Here is a 20343-nt window from a genome sequence, read left to right on the forward strand (position 1 = left end):
AATTATACTTCACATGTGTAATAGTTGTGAAGAGGAATGCATTGATAAGTTGGTATTGTATTCCAATAAAAACACACGGAGAATATATGTATGTGTATTTCCAAAATATAAAAAAAAAAATTAAAAGAAATTTGTCTTTTATTTTTTTATTTTATTTTATTTATTTTATTTTTGATGATTAAACGCGAAAATAATTTCTTCCTGACTTGCTTAACCGGTATGAAACTAAATTTATGTCGACCACGAAGTATCGAGGGCATTAGTGAAGAAAAAAATGTTTAAAGAATGTTGCTATAATATTTTTAACGATGCTATAATAATTTGTGTAAAGCTTTGCTGAGTGTTTCGCGAAAGACGAATGTCATGTGCAATATGCACTGTGAATACGAATAAGTCCTGTCTATATTGGATTTGACAACTACGCCAGATTTGCCTATAATTTTACACGTTTTGTTTCATTTCAGCATTTTCGAACAACTTATTGTCTTTAGACGTTTCAGCTCCAGTGTTTGTGTCAGCAACGTAACTAAGTATATAACCGAGACGTACTAGGAAAGTTAAGCCGGAAGTCTTGTCACTACCGCACCTTTATTCATTTTGGATCCATCGTTGTATATTCAATACAACGTGATGAATACAATCACGTTATATAATATATATCTGCTAGTGGATCTGCCCACAAGGTGCTGTGTATACATTTTATACTATTATTCATATAATAAAGTATTCAATACAGAGAAAATATTTATTTTTGAATAAAGGCGAAAACGTTTTTAACGGTATAAGAATCGAAGGGATTGTATTTGAGGTTTAATTTTGAATATGTTCATACATATAAATTTTATTGGAAAAAATAACGAATTTGAGGCAAGCAGCCTTCAATGTCCGGTTACCAGCAAAACTGTCCAGTTAATATAGTTGTCCGCTTAATAGATTGTACTTAATAAACATCAACAAATTGTAATGGCCAATGGGCATGGTTAATGGAAATGTCCGCTTAATAGAACGTCTAATTGTATTTTCTATTTATGAATTGTTTTTACTATTCTACATATCTTCTAAGTTGGTTCAAACTAGACAGTGTGCTAAATTTTGCTAAAATCAGTTCAGAAGTTTAGTAGTCCCTCGCGGACAAACAACGTGACACGTCATTTTTATATATAAAGATATAAATCTGAATACACATAAAAACAAATTTCAAATTAAAAGTGTATTAAACTTAAAGTCACTATTTACATGTCGATGATATAGAAAATTAAAAAATATGTTCATCTTACATTGTATTATATAATATTTACATGTATGTACATATAAAAACATAATAATGCACATATTCATATCAGCTGCTAATCTGTCATCACTTCATACATATTCGGCCCCTTCTTCAGCAGATAACCCTGCAGGTTCACCATTTCCACCAAATTGCTAACGCCACATGAGATCCCGGCTCGTCCCGCCATATCCTTAATTTCGTCGTAATCGAATATTCGTCTGCCCAATGCACTGGAACGCAACTGCAGCATTTGTATGAATTTCTTCACCGTACCCCGTTGACTGGTGGGCGCAGTAGCCGTGGCTGGATTTCTATCGACATAATCGCTCAGCGCAGTATCCGATATACTGTGCCGTACGATACAGAGAACGTCACGTACGTGAAGTCTCGTCACTTCTTCGGAGAAATCGACACGCGCACGTGCTTGTGCGAGACGAATCAGACCCTCAAGGTGGCTGAAAAAAATGTAATAGGTTTAGGTACATATAATTTATTTAGCGATAAACACTTTTCTATAGTAATGCCAAAACCTAAACCAATTGGAGTTTGCCACATAAACTAGTTTGAATAGCTGTCTAGGATGCTGATTTAGTAATTCTTGTGGTTCTTGTTAAAGCTTATCTTCTTCGACGTGCGGTTAAGGTTGTTTTCAATGAAAATTAATTTTTTATCCTCAACTTGCGAAAGCGAAACTTTTTAAAGGCATTTAGGCAAGTTTATATTTCTGTTAGTAAATATTCTCTTAAAAAACGAAAAAAAAAATAAATAAACGAAGTGAATAGTTATTTTTTTGATACTCTGATTATGCAAAATATCAACAGGCCATTCAAGATAATTTAATTGAATATTTTACAAAATTAGTATCTTGAAAAAATGCTGATTCACCAAAACAAAATAGTTAAAACAATAACAATGAAAATTAGCGAATACGAGTTTAAACGAGACCACGTGCCTGCCAAAACGTTCGTGTGTAAAACATGAAATAACTCAGCACTTTAATTCTCATTTATTAATGAAATATGTATATGAGTATGAACTCCTCTTTACAACCATTCTTCTTCAGCAACTTTTGTTTACAAAAGGTAATTCTTAATCGTTCCAGCAAAAGCCTGTAGGGTATAAAAAAGAAATTCACCGAAAGCACCAAGTGGCTCCACCGATATGTGCTGATGAAGACACTATATACGTAGGTTGCCCTTTATATTGCGGGATTCGAGAAAAAAACAAAACAAATTTAATCATTGAAAATCGCTTTATGGTTTTTTTTTAATTTTTATTTTTTTTAATTTCAATTTTTTTTTAATTTCAATTTTTATTTTTTTTTAATTTTTTTAATTTTTATTTTTTTTTTAATTCTTATTTTTTTTTAATTTTTATTTTTTTAATTTTTATTTTTTTTTTTAATTTTTATTTTTTTTTAATTTTTATTTTTTTTAATTTTTTTTTTAATTTTTATTTTTTTTTATATTCGCCATAAAGATTGATTCACAAAATTTTTCATGCATTCGACCCAATCTTGAAACACCTATTCAGACTGATCTTTGCTCTCGGGCGCATACGTGTTTCGAAGCACTGCTATCGTATTTTTTAACACTTCTCTCGACCAATCAATGCGAGCTTTTTTTTAAGCGATTGACAAATTATGTGGGATCCAACGTGAACGATTTTTTTTTTACAGTCATGCAATATTGAATGTATGCTGGTCCCACTAATGACTATATTTGCGGCTATCTCACAATAGGTCACATAACAATCTGGTAATATTGGTTGTGCATCAATGGTTACTGGAACAACTGAATTTGAACGACCTTCAAGAAATATGTTTGATCTGCGACAATACCATCGATAAGCACTGCCCCTTGATAGAGCTTCATCGCCAAAAACAGAATTAAGATTATCTATGCACTATTGATGGGCTAATCAACGTCGAAAGTCATAAAAAAATAGACGGGCGACAATGTTCGCGTTTTAATTCGATTTTTTGGTCGAGAAGAATATTTGAAGTTACTGTAAACAACACAAATAGCGCTCGCATGTCAAAACGTTCTGAGTATCTATAACATCAAAATTATCAAACTGTACGATGAAGTTGTGAGTTGCCGAATAGATTTGAACGAAGGATCTTTTTTTTGATTACAACTATGTATTTGAAAAAAAAAAAAATCACGAAATTTTAATTTTTTTTTAAACTGTCTGCCAAAATCCAGTTTTCAACTGTTTCTTCGTCCAAGCTCTAAGTTAAAGTTTTAACTAAAAAACGTATTTTTTCACTTTAGATGATCCTGTATGGATCACCTTTTTTCCAAGGGATCACCAGAAATGACGTAGTAATAGCAGAGTTTAAATATTTTTTTTTTTTAAATTTCAGAATTTCTGTGCCAATATTTTATGTTTATAACAATAAAAAATTCCAATAAAATAAATATTTAATTTTTTATATGTATGAGAAAAAAATTCTTAAAAAAATGTTGTTTTTAACCCGAGGAAATCCATGTAATCCCTTAAGAGTAATTAAAAAAAAGTTCAGCTAGAAAAACACTCTCATTTTGAAAGACAAGTTACCAGACAACAACATTCTTGAATACTAGTTACAGCACAACGTTATATAAAGAGACAATTAAGTCTTTATCTAAAAAAAAAAGTCGCGAATTTAAAAACTGATTGTGTCAAAAACTGAACTACCATAACACTCACATTCATATGTATCTATATAAGCCGCTTATTTTTGGGTTTTTATATTAAGATTTGGGGATATACAAATTTGCATTGATTAGCACTAAAAAAAAAACAAAACGCGCCTATTTTTTGTTCTGGTTTTCATAAAAGCCTCACGCATGATAATTAACCGCTTTTACCACAAATCAGCTTGGTGCGAACAGCATCAACACATCAACAGCAGAAGGCATAAACAGCGGCGGCGTGTAATATTTTCGCCAACAATATCAACTGGTTCGATGAGCATAAATACGTGTGTATGTATGTCTGTAAGAATAACATGGCTAGAAGCGACAGAACGCAACCAACCCCAGCTAGACGAAAGTTGTCGCCTCATCTCGCGTGCTCATTCCTTTTGTAACAGCCGAAGCACGCGGTCGCCCTTCCCTGACTTTTAAACAAAACCGCTATAATTTAGACGGTTCATTTATTGTGAAAGTAAAAGGAAGTGTTGAGATGTGGGGGTGCAAATAATGGAAATTATGAAGAACAAAAAATAACCATATAAAAGTGCCTATGAATTGTGTATTGAAATAAAAAGAGAAAAACAAAAACAATAATATTATAATATTTACAATTAAATATGGCAATGTTTTGCAAGACATCCTTGTGGTTTATCACGCTGGTATGTTGCCTTGCGCGCTCGGCATGGGGCTACGAAATGAATAGTAAGTGGCACGGATAATAATTTTACTAAAATCTCGGATATACAACTATGAATTTTAATAATTATTTGCTTCTTCTTTTTGGTAAAAACTTTTTTTTTAATTTTCAAAGTATTTTTAAAGTGAAAATAATGCTTGCAGGACTCTTTAAAACACGTATTTAAATCATTTACAAAAAAGTATATATGTGTGTGTTTATGTGTGAGAAATGTATTCCGAAGCCGTAATATTAAAGCCAGGTAATATTCAAAGCGTTTATGTGACCTTGAGTATCCAAGAAGGAAGTGTTTACAATAATCAGAGAACCCAAGCGTGTATGTTCACATATACAGCTATAATTACTACATATGCAAGTGCAGCTATATGAGCAAGTTTGTTGCTTAAGTCTTTTGTATTTCAATTAAACGCACTAGAACACTAGTTTACAGCAATTTTGTGACTGTTTCCTGCAAATTTTGGGTTGCTAAAACCGAAAGTGATGGTAAAAATTTGCTAAACGTAGAATTTTTTGTCTTGCAGTCAAGTGCTGGAGCGATTAAACTATTAAAATGACCAAAATAGCTGCGATGAAAAACTTTTTAACTCAAATTCGTAATCAGTATACGTCAAATACCCCACAGACCTTCTAGCACTTAGGTAGCAAATTTTCCCTTCAGATGGCGATTAAGTGGCGATTCTTTTATACACATATACATATACTATGAACATATACTATGTATATGTGTCACCCTGTATATGTGTCACCCAGGCCGATTTACATTTATAAGGCTATAAAATTTCCATTCCAATTACAGAATATATGCAAGTAATTTCTAGAATTTCGTATGATTTCTGATACATACAAAAATACATATAGTTATTTTTTATACTCGTATACACACATATGTATGTATTTATATCACTTAACAGCTCCTTGCAGAAGAAATCGAATGTTGAACTTGAACTCGTTCGCCCTTCTCTTTAATGTAGCAAATTAAATTCAATCAAAATGCAGAAAATGCAAAAATGGAAAGTGATCGAAACGATGGCATTGGAAACTTGTATCATTAAACCGGTAAATGTAACGGACATTTATTGTGAGTCAGTGGCAACAAGGAAGAATTTAATATGAATGAATATAAGGATTGCAAAATATACAAATAATAAAATTCAACAATAAACAAAATAAAAATTAAAAAAAAAATTTTAAATAATTAAAAAAAAATTAAAAATAATTTAAAAAAAAATTAAAAATAATTAAAAAAAAATATTTTTAAATAAATAACGAAATAAAAATAAGAAAAGAAAATAATAAACAAATTAAAAAAAAAATACTTAAAAATTGCTTCCAGCATTTTAATTAATTTCACCTTCACCTTTATTCAAAGTCATTGCCGAACTTATTTACTGAAAGCTCATATGACGTATTACACCTGCAACAGAATGCTCAGCAGGAACTCTGGTCTAAAATCGAATATAGTCATAGGTATATATACGGGCGTCATTAGACCAATCCTTCATTGTAGTGCTGGTTTGGTGGCCAGCATTAAATAAACAATATAACAAGTGAAAATTACATGAATCCAAAAGACAGCCTCAGCATGTGTGTGTGTGAGTGGGTTTATCGCAGTGTTTAAGTCATATCCTGATCTAAATAAAGCAGGCTATAACCTCTCAAAGTTGGGCTACAATAGTGACTTCCAGGCGAGAATAATCTCTAGACATGAATGGAGGAGAGATTAAGTAAGGGAGAAGAATACTAGCTCAATCTATAAGGACGAGAATCTTGATATCTCTCTATCTTATCGTCTACCAAACTCAGCTAAAATCTTCCTAGCGGAAGTACTAGGCATAGAAAGCGTGTGTAGAGTTCTTCCGAACATTTTCGGGAGGATACAGAAAGCGACCATTTACACAGAAAGTTATACGGCACTACTAGCCTTGTCGTCGCCAAGGATCAACTCCAGCTTAGTAAACAAAGCGAGGAATGGCTCTAAATTCACTGGCATTCCAGGAAAATACAGACAAGTTGTCTAAGTCAGGAGCCTCTGCAGACGATTCCGCGGCAGAGACAGTACCGTTTCCACTAGAAACGAAGTACCGTTTCCACTAGGAAGCTCAATTTGAACAAATAGCGCAAAATAGATGGAAATATAAAACCATATGCATAATATAATATAACAGCACTTGCCATAGCTGCAAGCTCGAAGGGAGCAAGTAAACGATTCTACACTTCCTTTGTGACATAAATTAGAAATCGAACTTTACATCTTGTATACCAGATAACTTTAGTGTTAAACGCCATAATCTCTAATTTTCGCATGCCGACATGACAAGCTCTAAGGCATGCGTCAGCTACAAAACTATATTACCACAAATAAGTTGCGATATTTTGGCAACAATTATTTCAAAGACGTTTCGTTATGACTGTTAGATGAAACCCCAAAAGCGCAAAAACTGTCACACCAGCTCAAAAACAAAAGACGCACACATGTCAAGTTCGTTGTAAGATGATTAATAAGGTTGTTGATCTTAAAGATGACTGTTGCGATGGAAAAACAATGGCTTTTCGAATGACTTATGTAATGTCAATGAAAAATTATGCAAAAAAATATCATTATTTACGAACAAGAAATGCTCAAGTTGAGCCGATTTAACAGATAGTCATATCACTATGCCATGTATCACAATGATTTCGAGCACAGTAATATTTTTGTAAAAATTTATAAAAACCGTGTCACATTATTTAGGAATTTAGGCTTTTGAAATAACAGTTTTAAACAGCCCACATTTTTTTATTATTTAAAATGCTTACGTGACCCAACAGAACACACATTTTAGTTATACTCACATTGGAGTTTTTAATGCTATAAAATTTTAACACATTTGGCAAATCACCAAAGATTTTCCATAAACAATTATTTACATTTTCCATACAACTTTTTTATACTAGAAAAAAGAAGCAGCGTATTTTTGAAAGATTTCAAAACTCACTAATGTTAAAAATAAGTCTTAAGAGCCAACTTTAATTATTTTAAGCGACCAACGAATGCGTATGCAAATTTCTAATATTATTTATTTATTATGTTTATTGTGCATAGGACATTGAATGTATGACTACAATAAATTAACGAACTATTTATCTTCCCACGCTAACTTGCAGTGACCGAGTACTTTAAAATGCCGAATTTGTATGACTTTGACGATTACGATCGTTGTTTAGAAGAGTATAAAAGTCAACAAACATATTGCTTTGTGCGTGCCGAGGTGTTGCCGCAAGACGACTCGGAGGCTTGGCGGGCGATCACCGACATATCGAAATACCACAAACATCACTTCGATCACAGGCACTTGTACTACGGTCTATGTCTGCGCTGGTGCGAGGAGGACTTGGCAGATGTCAAAGCGGATGTGGTCAAAGAACTTTACGCGGGTCTACTCACCAACAACAGCAAGGTATGGTTAACTAAGCGCGTGATTGAACTTTTCGAGATTCCATTTATTTGTTGTTTGATTTTGTTTTTTTTTTTTGCTTATCTTTCCTCATTTGCATACGTAATGTCATTAGCATATCTTTATTGTTACTCACGGGTAGCTTGAGAAAAAGTCGCAAAAACTGTCTGGCGCGTGCTTGGCTGCTGAGCGGAGAGCATTTTTTGTTTTTGCTAACTTACTCTCTGTGCTTTACAAGCATGCTCGTTTTTTGTTAGTAAAACTGTAAGCGGCTAAGATGAACTAAATTAATCAATTGGTTTCGAGAATGAGATTGTTGGGCTTCACAGAACATTAACGCACAAATATTTGAATTCGAAATTTTTGTTTATGTGTTAGCTGTGTATGTTCGCTGTAACGGTAATAGGTTGTGAGCCTTAATTTCAAAGCGTATGAACAGAGCGGTCACATACTATATAGTAAGGGAAGATTGTGGCAAAACCAGTTCATATGTAAATTGCTTGCAGAATCATGGGATCAACATTTAGTTATGTATCGAAGATGTTATTTTTATTGCTGAATTACTTTCAAAGTAAATTTTAAATTTAAAAATATATTTCGTGCATATAATTACAGCTCAATACATATGTTGATTTGTTCAGCGCCGAGGCGACGAATCGCCAGCGATATAACACCTTATTGAACCAATGCATTAATTTGAAATTACAACAAACACATGGACTGAAAGCGCTGAGCATGATTGAATATTGCGAAACTAATTATAAAACTGTCGAAATGGGTGAGTAATGCATTACTACTGTTATTAATGCTTCAAGTGAGCAAGCTATTATGTAACAGTACGTTGAAAATGTAAACAAATATTAAGGGATATTTCGAGTGCGATCACGTAGTGGCCGTAAGGCATTTGCTGCAGTATTCTAACATTTCCGTATAAGTTTTTTTTATAGCAAAATTACTGTATATGCCACGACTGTTTGCATTGCGCTTTGCAATAACAATTGAAATTTATGCGCAAAAAACAACAATAATTCGAAATTCGCCTGAAAACAGTTACAATCGTTATTTTATTTATATGTACGCAGATACGTGGAATCTCACCTTCTACACAACCACTTTGGTGCTGATTTTTTTGGTAGCCGCCAGCAGTTTATTCGACTTATACTGCAAGTACACGCCCGGAGACAAGGAAATATCCAAAGAGGATCACTACAAAAGCGCGATAACGGGACGAGGTAAGTTTGTTTTCTCTATTTGCTTAACAGGCATGCAATTTTTACTTAATTTAAACGCAATAGTGAAGCGCTTGTGTGTGAGTTTCTCCATTGTGCGCAACTGGTATCGGCTGAATCAGGAGCCTGTCGGCAAATTGGGGCGTGATCTGCGTTTTCTCGATTGCTTCAAATTCTTCTGCATGTTCTTGGTGGTTTTCGCACACACCAATTGGATACTGTACGAAGGCGCCATAAGTAATCCACAGGATAATGAGCGTTTGCTGCACACAGTTGCTGGCACACTGCTGATATCGGGCGGTTTGATTACGATCACTTTCTTTGTGTTTAGCGGCTTATTGCTCACGATCAATTGGATAGAGTTGACGAAAATTAAGAATGACTTAAGCAATCGGGAGTATGTGGAGGTCTTTATTAAGTTCAACCTTTTTCGCTATTTGCGGTAAGTTAGTAAGGCGTAAAGTGTGTTTTAATTGATTTTATGATCACTCCATAATTGCAGTTTGACCGTACCATATGCGTTTGTCATCTTATTGAGCGGCGTGTACTTTGAAAATCCGGGTGGGCCACTTTGGCGGCACATTGTTGAGCGCGAGCAGCTCGCTTGTCGCAAAAATTGGTGGGTTAACCTGCTCTATATCAATAACTACTATCGCAATAATGAGAAGGTGAGTAAAATAGCGCGAACTTAGACTGTGTTCACACGAGAACTCTTTTGACGCTCAAACCGGTTTTTTGTTGGCGAGGGCACGACGAGAAAAGATGAAGAGATCGAGCTCGAGTGACACGCTTTGTGTTGTTGTGACTAAAAGTTCATTTTTAACCATTTCTTATCATTTTGAAATTATTTTCAAGGTCGCAATAACGCTCGGTTTCAAATGAATATTTACATTATGTTGCAAATTTTGAATTTTATTATCATTTTTTTTATATAGTGTGGAAATATGTATACGAATATTCATAATATGTGAGAAATGTCTTTGAAAAGTTTGAATAAGAGTAAAAATTAGCTAATAAAAAAATTGTTTATGCAACTCGTGCATGAAGCTTACAAGAATTTGAGAATGTGATATGAAAGGAAATGCAGAAAATTGTCCGACTTAAGTTGTTGGACTCGCATCGCTCGGGTGAATATGACACCAAGAGATAATTGCCGATAATGAGCCGACAAAAGAGTCCTCCTCTGAACGCGGTCTTTTTACGAGCGATTAATAGACACTTTCATATAAATTAAACACAGTTTGGTTAGTTACATCATAATATATTATATAAAACTTTCTACATAACAATTAAAACTCATCCTTCTTATTTCGCACTAATCATTCTCTCTTTCCCCTGCCTACAGTGTATGCTCCAAAGTTGGTATCTGGCTTCCGATACTTTTTCATTTATGATTTCATTGCTCCTACTGATTTTAGCGCACAAGTAAGTGTCATGCAATTTACTTTATACACAGGATATTATTCAAGTATTCTTTTACTCTCTCAGATGGCCGCACATGCGCAACTGGCTGTTTGGTTGTGTTAGTGGATTTTTCTATGTGCTGCCCGGCTTTATAGCCTATTTCGGCGACTACGATCCCTTCTTTGTGCCATCGCCACAGTTAGTTGTTAAAGTTTATAAATTATTTCATTTATTACTGTATATATTTGCCTCCCTTAAAATAGAACGCAAAAGGACTCGTTTATAGACGATCGCGAATTCAGCGATTTCTATGCGCCGTTTCACATGAACTTCGCCTGCTATTTTTGCGGCGTACTTGCCGCCATCGCATATAATGAGATTTCGGAAAAACAATTTAAATTGCATAAAAACAAACTGTTCCAATGCCTTTGGTACGCTCTCATCCCGATTGGTGTGCTATGGCTTTTATCGGCGCATCCCATTTATCAGCAATACTACGAGGAACAACCACGATTTTGGAACAGCGTTTATGCTGCCATACAACGCAACAACTGGGGGCTGGGTCTGGGCGTATTTGTTGTGGGCATGGCTTGCAAAGTTGGCGGTAAAGTCAATAGCTAAGCGAAGTTGTAAAGTAAAGTAGAATTCATGAATTTCAATTGCAGGTTTATTCCGCAAGTTTTCTTGCCTGCCTATCTTCCGTATTTTGGGACGTCTTACATACGGCGCCTTCGTGATACATATATTCGTGTCACGCGTTGTGTTGGGTACTTTGAGAACACCGCTCTACTTTGGCACTGGCGTTATGGTAAGTGAATGAAGTGTTTTAAAATATTTTTATTTTAACAATTTTAACTTTTTTTGTTTTCAGTTCTATTTTATACTTTCTACCATGGTGGTTTCTTATCTGCTATCTCTAGTATTGGCTGTTTTGGTTGAATTACCTACTTCCGCACTGCTGAAGCTCATGCGTTGATTTTAAAAATTAATTGTGCTTGCCACAGTTGCCCAACTAATAGAGATGCATTGCCAATAATTGTGTTGCGAAAGACTTATCTCATAAAATCAATTTGCCTATGATTTGTATTAAGTACTTAGTTTGACTAAGGAGATTTTTTATTTATAAATATATACATATATTTTTATATTTGAACAACTTTCGTGGTGCAAAGCGTTGAATAACTGAGTAATATTGCATAAGATCGAAACCCAAAACTTTTTCATTAGTGGTTTAAAAGAGCTGTTCACTTTTAGAATGTTGTATAATGGAATATGTAGCTAGAACAAGCTCTATTATACTGAAATCAGCTTCAAATTAACAAAGAAATCAGTTTTAGAGTATAAAAGCATTGCGGAACAACTTAACATAATTTCAATGGCAGTCATATCAGACCCCATATTTATTCGGCCAAAAATAATTAACTCGGCGGAATTCCTTGAAATTACTTAGGTGTTATTCTCTACTGTTACAGCAACAAAAAGCAAATCCACATATGTAAAACTTGCTAACCAATCACATATAAAATTTCGAATTAACCAATCGAATCTAACCTCAAATTCTGATTTTACAACAGTGGTGTAGATAAATTATTAAAATCTTAAATACCTTGTTGATACACAGTAACTTTGCTCTTCGTCTACTTTGTCACGCAAGCTCATATAGAAGGTTTTAAGCGCTTCGGCAGCTTTAGCGTTCAATAAAGGACGCAATTGTTGGCGTGCGTATGCTGTAAGACAATCAAATATACACAGTTAACAGATCAAACAAAAATTATATGCTGCTAACTTACCTATGAATTTCTTCAGTAATATGGGCGGCAGCAAATCTAATTCCTCCTCTTTGAAATCATCATATTTTAACTTTAAGCGCGCACTTAAGTCATATTGCTCATCATCTAATTCCTCATCAGCCAGTGATAAGTTCATGGAATTATTCGTTTTGGGTTTTCTATCGAAGCGTTGTGCAATGGCAGCATTTTTCTTTATACCATCATGCATTGCTCTAATGTGATCTGTTAATGAGGTGTCTAAGTCTTTGTTCGACTTATCCAATAGCAGGAATACTAAGTGAAATTGCTGAAGTAATGTAGTGCTCAAACGTATGTTTTCGGTGAGTAGCCGCGAGTGATCGTAGTGGCCACGAAGTGGGTTTGCGGCTGCAATAACAGATGTCGGCATGGCTATAGTTGCATATAAATTGGGGAATGGTAGTGATACCATTTTAGACTGCATTATTTGCACTAAAATATCTTGTTGGGAAGCTAAACGATCAATATCATCGATGGCGCAATGGCCCGTTTGGGAAATAGTGAGTGCACCCGAACTCAGAATGTGATTTGTACGACCTTGAAGTGCGGTAGTTAAAGACTGTGTGGCGGGCGACCAATGTTTGCCACTGAGAAAAGTGCCTATGAAACCAGAAATATGCAATATGAAAGATACATACATATGTAAGAAAAGTTGTGGTACCTTTTTCTGAAATTTTTGCAGACATCTCTAGCAAATGAGATTTGCCAATACCAGGATCACCCACTAATAAGACGTTAATCTCAGACTCATCGTGTATTTGTGAACCAGCGCCACCAAAAAGTGATAACAAAATACCTGCTTTTACTATCTCTTGTCCATGTAACTCAGGCGCAACTGAATGTGATAGAAGCTTAAAACTATCTGGTTCAGAGTTTATCATGGCAATTGCATCCATATCTCGCTGAGTGAATGTGTGCCCCAAATGTTTTGCTTTCTTAATGGAAACAGCTTTCATGTAGATTTTACTTGTGGTTACAGAGGAACATGGATTTGCATTCTGCTCGTCGTCCAATGTACGTATTTTAATTATGCCACAAATAATGACCTCCTCACCCGCTACGAGCGTATCAACCAAATCGTATTTTAACTCGACATCAATCATGTTTGATGAATCGTATTCTCTGTCAATAGACGCTTGTAGATTGGTCTCCTGAAGTTGTAAAATTTGCTGTGGTGTGATCCGTGTGTAAGGTGAGGAACGCTGTTCTATAAAATTCTTCTTCGCGAGACAGCCTTCTCTTTTGCAGCTATGCGGTCGTGATATGTAAAATCCTATTGTAATTCAAAAATAATATGCATTATTCAATTTTTGAATGTATACGCAGTTTTTACCGGTTTGTCTCATTGCTTGCTCCTGTCCACAGCGCGGACATTTATATGCTATCCATGTGGCCGCCGCTTCTACTACGCCTATGGCAGACACAGCGCCGCGTACACTGCATAAGTTCCCTATCAACGTTCTATCCAATTTTGAAATTAAATTTATTTCTGCAAAACCGTTCGGTCGTACGTATATTTTTCGTGGTAAAGTACAACGAGGCACATAAGCGTTAATACTACTAGCCAGCTGACTGGTTGCACTATTTACGGCAGACATTGTTATTACTTTGTGCATGGCGACGCCAAATGTTGCTAAAGTACGTGACGTACGCTCCAGCATATCTTCTTTCAATTTAGGCCAAACAGTTGTAATCGCCTTGTAACCAAAAACATGTATTGCCTCCAAATTAAAGTACTTTTCGTGTTGTATTTTTTTAAATACATAAGTCTCTTGATATTTTATAAAATACTCTTCAATTGCTTTAATACGATTTGCTAGCTCTGATGTTTCATTATAGGGTTCTTGCGGAAAATATAAATGCCAGCCGGGGCAATGTGGGGGCATATCTGCACGAAAACTTTGAACTGTGTGTTGGATATCATCAGGTGCAGCATAGCATTCTGGCCGCAGAAAAGACGAATCTAACACTACATTCGGTGGGTGGCTGTAATAATTATTTTGGATTGCCCCACGTCTTTGACCGCGGCAGCCTGAGTAATTTGCACGAGCCGGTGCATTGGCATTTCCGTGTCCACCAGCTGGTATTGTACGTCCATTGCGACGAAAATAAAAATACGGACGATAAGCACCGCCACCTCGTCCGCGACCACGTATAAAGCGTCCTGAAGGTCGCTTAGCCGGCGGATTCATTTTTTACACTTCAATTATGTGTTTTTCTTTAAAAAAACAGTGATTTAATTAAATTCGATATAAACCCGCGCATACGATTTCTAATTATTTGAACAACAATATTACCATATCGTGAGAATCACATTAATATAAACAGCTGTTTGATAATTTCATGCCGCGCCTGATGGTAGGCAACATATTTAGGCACAAACGCGTTGCCAACCACCTATTTCACATTAAGAAATTGGCATTTATATTTATATTTAAATATAACACACATACATAAATTCATATGAATGTATGTGTGTTGTATGAAGCTAAGAAAACAAAAAATTATTATAATTTTTTATATGTATAAGTAAGGTATATACATTTTTGAAATTAATTATTTTTTGTTATGTTCTTTGAAATAGAAAATAAGCAAAATAGTGACAGTTACTTCCACATACTTCCACTTTATTTTTGCCGCAAGCCTCCAATGCTGATGCAAGATCTTGACGTATATTTGGTATTCTTGCACCTGACATTCACCTCATTGGTAGTTTAACCCAACGTCTATCTCTTACATATGTACATGTATGTGATTTTTCTTGCGTACGTGTATGTATATTATATGCGTTTGTTTAAATTTCATATAAACATACTTTAGTAAATATCAAAACAAGCATGTATGTACATACATATATGTGAAAGTGCCATGAAGTAGGCAATGAGCCTCTATTTTTAAATATGGTACGCAGCCTTACAAGTAAATGTTTTATCTAACACTTCATAAGTTGCGGTGTGGAATGAATTCATCACTATACAACAATTATTTCACTTTAAATGCAACTAATCTTAAAGCTTAAGACAAGTTCTGGCAAAAATAAATATTTTAAACTACCCCGTAGGACAAAAAACTGATTTGGAGACAGAAAAATTTAAGAAAACTTTTATATGAATGTGCAATATGATATCATTTATTTTGAAATTAATTTTGTATAGTTTATTTAAAATATTTTTTTCTCCTGAAAAAATAAAAAAAAGGTAAATAATTTACTTAAACTGATTCTCTTGATTTTTTTTGTTCTCGGCATCAAATGGGAATATTTCATTTTCAATCGTGAAGATATGTATGTACATACATACATACATACTATCTTTGCGTAAATATGTATTTATAAATGTGTGTATGTCTAATAATTTTCACACTCTACCAACTTAAAAGCAAAAACAGAAAATAATTTGGAACAGGATATGATTGGGCGTAACCAAATTTTAGAGTTAGACTGCTAGAGAACTTAAACGGAAATAAATATTGCTAGATATACAAACTTAGTACATATGTATGTAATCAAAAAGGCGGCAGCTGAGTGGATCGATGGTTTGACAACGCTCAGTGTTTTTTAAGTGCCAAAATTACCATTTAACTTCACAGGCACACTTAGGAATATGGCTCTTAAAAGTTGAAAAATTACACTAGTTAACAGTAGTTTTGCGACTGTGATGTTAGAAAGGCTGTTTCTTGGTAATTTTGGGTTGCTAAAAATTTCCTAACACTTAGGATTTTTTGTGTTTCGGTTAAGGGGTGTAGCGGTCAAACCACAACGATTAAAATCGTTGCACGTGATGGAAAATTTGTTAACTCAAAATCGTAATCAGAACAGCTCAATATTTCATAGATCTTCTAGCACATCAGTCGCAATTTTTTCCTTCAGGTTTGTTGAATGGTGTAGTGTAATCAGACAGGTTGTTAAAAAAATTCTACAATTAGCTATGGTCAAGAATTGGGATATGATCTTTCATGATTGCTTCCTTTCCAAAATGTATTATTGGAAAACTTTCTAAATGTCTATGTGTTTGGCTCACAGTATTAAAAATAAATAAAATTTGTCAAATCATTTGCAAACAAACGTGTTTATTTCTTTTTTGTTATTGATGCGGGTTCCAATAACGCCGAGTTAACAACAGCGGGCCGACATCTTCAGAGTTATGAATGCCAACAGTGACGTGCAAGCCAAGTCACTAATGCGATTACCTCAGAGCTGAAGTGTTCTCTTCGATTCGGACAACATGACCTAGCCAGCGCAGCCGCGGTCTCGCTGAACTAAGTCAATGTCGCTGTTCCATCGCCTGCGGTATTCGACGTTGCCAATTCGCAAAGGAATATTGTTACTTCTCTATTCTCTCGAACTCTACTAAGGTCATATTATTTTCTCCATATAGCACGACGGGATGATGAGTGACTTGTAGAGTTCGTCTTTCTTAGTCGAAAGAGGACTCCTTTTTCAATTGGCTACTCAGTACCAAAGGGACACCTGTTTGCAAGAGTGATTCTGCGTTGGATTTCACAGCTGATCTTTTGGTATTGCTCAGATATAGTTTACTCAGCCGTATTAGTTTTCGTGCACACCAAATTCGGGAATGGGATGATTGTTTGTTTAATGACAGGAGATATTTCGGCTTCAAAATCGACGAAGAGGCGGTGTGTGTTGATCTTCCTTTCGCGGTTTTTTCCAAAATTTGGCGCATGGTGAAAATCTGGTCGATAGTAGATTTTCTAAAAACACTCTGATAAGGTCCAATCAGTTTGTTGTGTCTTTCACACTGATAAGACCAATTAGTTTATTGACGGCTTCAGTCTTTCACACACTATTGCTCCTTTAGGTACAGCGGTCATACTTTCATCCCACCTTATCTTGCTGATGTATGCACCTTGTCAGTTTTTGACCGCCATATTTGAATACCTCGGCCGGAATTTATTGTTCCCCATGCGGATAATTGCTATTCGTACCTCATTATAGTCTAGCAATGGAATATATATTCCATCGCCATCGATTATGGAATCGGATTCCCCATCTCCAGATGTTACACTTTCCCTGCCGTTCAAGAGACTGGAGACGTGTTCTCTCTATAACTTCAATATGCTCTGAACATCAACTACCAGATTACCTCTGGTGTCCTACAAGAGTAAGCTCCGGTTTTGAAACCTTTCGTTAGTCGTCGCCTCTTTTCGTAGAATTTTCGAGCATTACCCCTGTCGGCTAGCATACTGGTTTACAACATACATATACAGATGTACATAATTATATACAGACATTCATATATGTATCATAAAATAATGTTATGCGCAGTCACGTAATAATTATGTTTATTAATCAGCGCAATCAATAATTGAATAGTGTAAGTTTTCTATCACGTGGGTTGCAACTAACATTCCTGTCTTAACAAAAGATTGGAAAAATTTTTCTCACATCATGTAAATTAAAAATTAATAAAATAAATAAAAAAATTAAATTGTATTAGCTTTTTTTTAAAAAGTAACTCTTAAATTAATTACTTTTGCATTAATTTTTACCAAATTTGAAAGTTCTTCGTTCAACCTGATTTAGACTATTCTGCCTTATATGATACCTTATATTTTTGAAACCACATATTTTACCTCGCTAGCTTGTTTTCGAAACTGAAGGAAGAGTTAACTATTGGCTGATTTTAGAACACTCTTTTTTTGCTTAGTTTCGGCGTTATATGCTTCATTAAAAATCCGAAGAAAACAAAGCATTTAACGTTGAGAACTGTTCACTCACGAGAAAGTTCATTTGACCAATTTTTCAAAAGTTCAAAAGTATTTTTTTTCTGCGTAAATTTATTGCAAAATATATAAAGCTTTATAAAATAACATTCAATCAGTCTCTCAGTATAACAACAACCGGAAAGTTTAACGGAGGTACCTGCTGACGACAGCCTTACTCTACGGTACTCAAATACAACGGATCAAATCAAGCATTTTCAGTACTAATTGGCAGTGTGGAATGGACACACTAACCACCTTGGTAGGGTTCGAGGCCCATCTAAAACCTCTGCCGTACTTTGGGTCCAGTAACCGGTTTCAATGCAACTCCACATCGAACTGACAAAATGTCAATTCTACCCGCATTTGGGTATAAACCACAACCACCACGATACTCCCTGAGGGGCCAGTCCGCATGAGCAGGTTGGAGTTACCTCCAAGGGCTCCTGCTCCCCGTGGTACCAGAATTAAGTCTCCGGTCAGACTTCGTAGCCGAAACTACTACCAGTTTAGGTTCCATACTGTATAATAAGATAGTATAATAGGATAGTGCGATTTTCGAACAATTGAAAGCAACCCTTGTACATCCTTTCGCCGTTTATTAACATCCTCCTCTATTCCTGTAGCCATTAACTCGGTTATAATGGATTTCATTCAATACATTCTATTTAGGCTTCTGTAGTTACTAGTTCGCAGCATTTATAGAATAATTCCAACAGCACTTTGTGCTATAAAGGGTATTTCATTACGGCAATTTGCATTGAAATGTCAAAAGCACAGGAATTAATGACAATAAATGATGAACTACAGCTAAGTCGCAGTCAAGCGGTACCAAATTTTTAACGAGAAATGATTGAGTCTCGGCAGACACGTTCTAGCCCTCGATTGTGGTGCTGTGAGGCAAAAGCAGGGAACTGGCAAGTACGAGTAATATGCACTTGCAATCACTCTTTTTAAGTAAGAAGACATCCTGCGCGGCACACCCTTTATGCATAAACTTGCATATAGCGGTGCGGCATTCAAATAACGGTGCTTTTTTCTTCAACTATTTTTGAATTTATTTATAAATGTTTTATTGTATTCGGCATACAATACATTGCGCACAAACCTATGCACACATTTATTACGATACGTGAGTAGTGGTGTTTATGGATGTAGCAATTATTTGTATGTTTGTATGTCTATCCATAAATCTCTTTGTATGCGTAACTTTCGTTTTTAGCAAAGCCTTGTGGCGTTGGCAGCGCACTTGGATGCTGTTGAGCTGTGCCCCGCCGCTTGTGACTGACTGCGCAACAGTCATGGCAAAGTGAAAAGCAGGCAGGAAGGCAGGAAGGCAGCAGGAGCAACAAACATCAATAGCATGGCTTATAAATACTTGCGTACATACATACATACATACCGAGATAGGTGGACGGGCAAGTAGTCAGACAGCGTGTTTGGTTGCGATGCCGCACAAAAAGGGTTCACACAAACGCTCATAAAACATTTAGTGAGAAACAAAGTGAGACTTTTTGCCTCAAAGTGCATGGCAAACGCAGTTCAATGAGCAGAGTCGCTGCCATGCATTCGGCGGGCCAACATGTCGTATACGTGTTAATCGAATTTGAATTGTGCAATAATTAAAGTGAATTATTAGCATATACTCCCGGCTACGGGGCTGTGTAAGCGTGTTTGTCTAATTTTCATAAATATTGTTTCTGCAATTTGTTAATTTCAATTTAATTTTGGTATGCGGTTATTTGCAATGAATCGAAGGTGCACGATTGAGGCGACCTGCTAATTGACGCTTTCTCTGTCAGTTTATTAAAATATTAAAAAGTAAGCGAACAGCGGAAAGAGCGGAAGCAGTAAGGAGAAAATAGGAAGTGTCAACAATAATGTGTGCAAATGTTTTTAAACAGAAAATATTTTTTTTCTCGAAAATTTTGAAATATTTATAAACAAAATCATTAAATTTTAATTTCAGTGTAGAATAAAATCCAAAAGTTATTAAAAACACAAGGATTTTTGTATTCATCGCGCTGCTGCAAAGTCTCAAAACTGCTAAAATTGTTATTTTTGTGCGCAGTTGCATTGATTTTGCCTTTGAGCAA

The 20343-nt window shown here is 35.3% G+C and overlaps 2 protein-coding genes across 2 annotated transcripts; one reads left to right on the forward strand and one right to left on the reverse strand.

The window, feature by feature from the left end:
- Positions 1-190: 190 nt before the first annotated feature.
- LOC105230293 (DNA replication licensing factor REC) lies at positions 191-14869 on the reverse strand. The gene is made up of 5 exons (XM_011210986.4): positions 13860-14869; positions 13188-13799; positions 12509-13126; positions 12325-12445; positions 191-1728 (listed from the first exon to the last, which is right to left on the reverse strand). Exons 1-5 carry the CDS (start codon positions 14716-14718, stop codon positions 1347-1349), a joined length of 2592 nt encoding a protein of 863 aa, XP_011209288.2. The 5' UTR covers positions 14719-14869; the 3' UTR covers positions 191-1346.
- Positions 4026-11863, forward strand: LOC105230292 (nose resistant to fluoxetine protein 6). The gene is made up of 11 exons (XM_011210984.4): positions 4026-4656; positions 7796-8088; positions 8701-8863; positions 9168-9317; positions 9381-9756; positions 9817-9982; positions 10660-10739; positions 10803-10916; positions 10982-11322; positions 11384-11526; positions 11590-11863. The coding sequence occupies exons 1-11, from the start codon at positions 4572-4574 to the stop codon at positions 11692-11694; spliced, it is 2016 nt and encodes a 671-aa protein (XP_011209286.2). The 5' UTR covers positions 4026-4571; the 3' UTR covers positions 11695-11863.
- Positions 14870-20343: the final 5474 nt, after the last annotated feature.

This window comes from Bactrocera dorsalis, chromosome 2 (genome assembly GCF_023373825.1).
Source record: "Bactrocera dorsalis isolate Fly_Bdor chromosome 2, ASM2337382v1, whole genome shotgun sequence".
Taxonomy (NCBI): domain Eukaryota; kingdom Metazoa; phylum Arthropoda; class Insecta; order Diptera; family Tephritidae; genus Bactrocera; species Bactrocera dorsalis.

Excerpts from the sequence above, each read along its gene's own strand:
- LOC105230292 (XM_011210984.4), top strand. The coding sequence starts at position 4,572 with ATGGCAATGTTTTGCAAGACATCCTTGTGGTTTATCACGCTGGTATGT. Across the intron at positions 8,089-8,700 it reads TACTCACCAACAACAGCAAG|CTCAATACATATGTTGATTT; the intron begins GTATGGTTAACT and ends ATATAATTACAG. Across the intron at positions 11,323-11,383 it reads CATGGCTTGCAAAGTTGGCG|GTTTATTCCGCAAGTTTTCT; the intron begins GTAAAGTCAATA and ends TTTCAATTGCAG.
- LOC105230293 (XM_011210986.4), bottom strand. The coding sequence starts at position 14,718 with ATGAATCCGCCGGCTAAGCGACCTTCAGGACGCTTTATACGTGGTCGC. Across the intron at positions 13,127-13,187 it reads TGCAAAAATTTCAGAAAAAG|GCACTTTTCTCAGTGGCAAA; the intron begins GTACCACAACTT and ends CTGGTTTCATAG. Across the intron at positions 12,446-12,508 it reads ATTACTGAAGAAATTCATAG|CATACGCACGCCAACAATTG; the intron begins GTAAGTTAGCAG and ends ATTGTCTTACAG.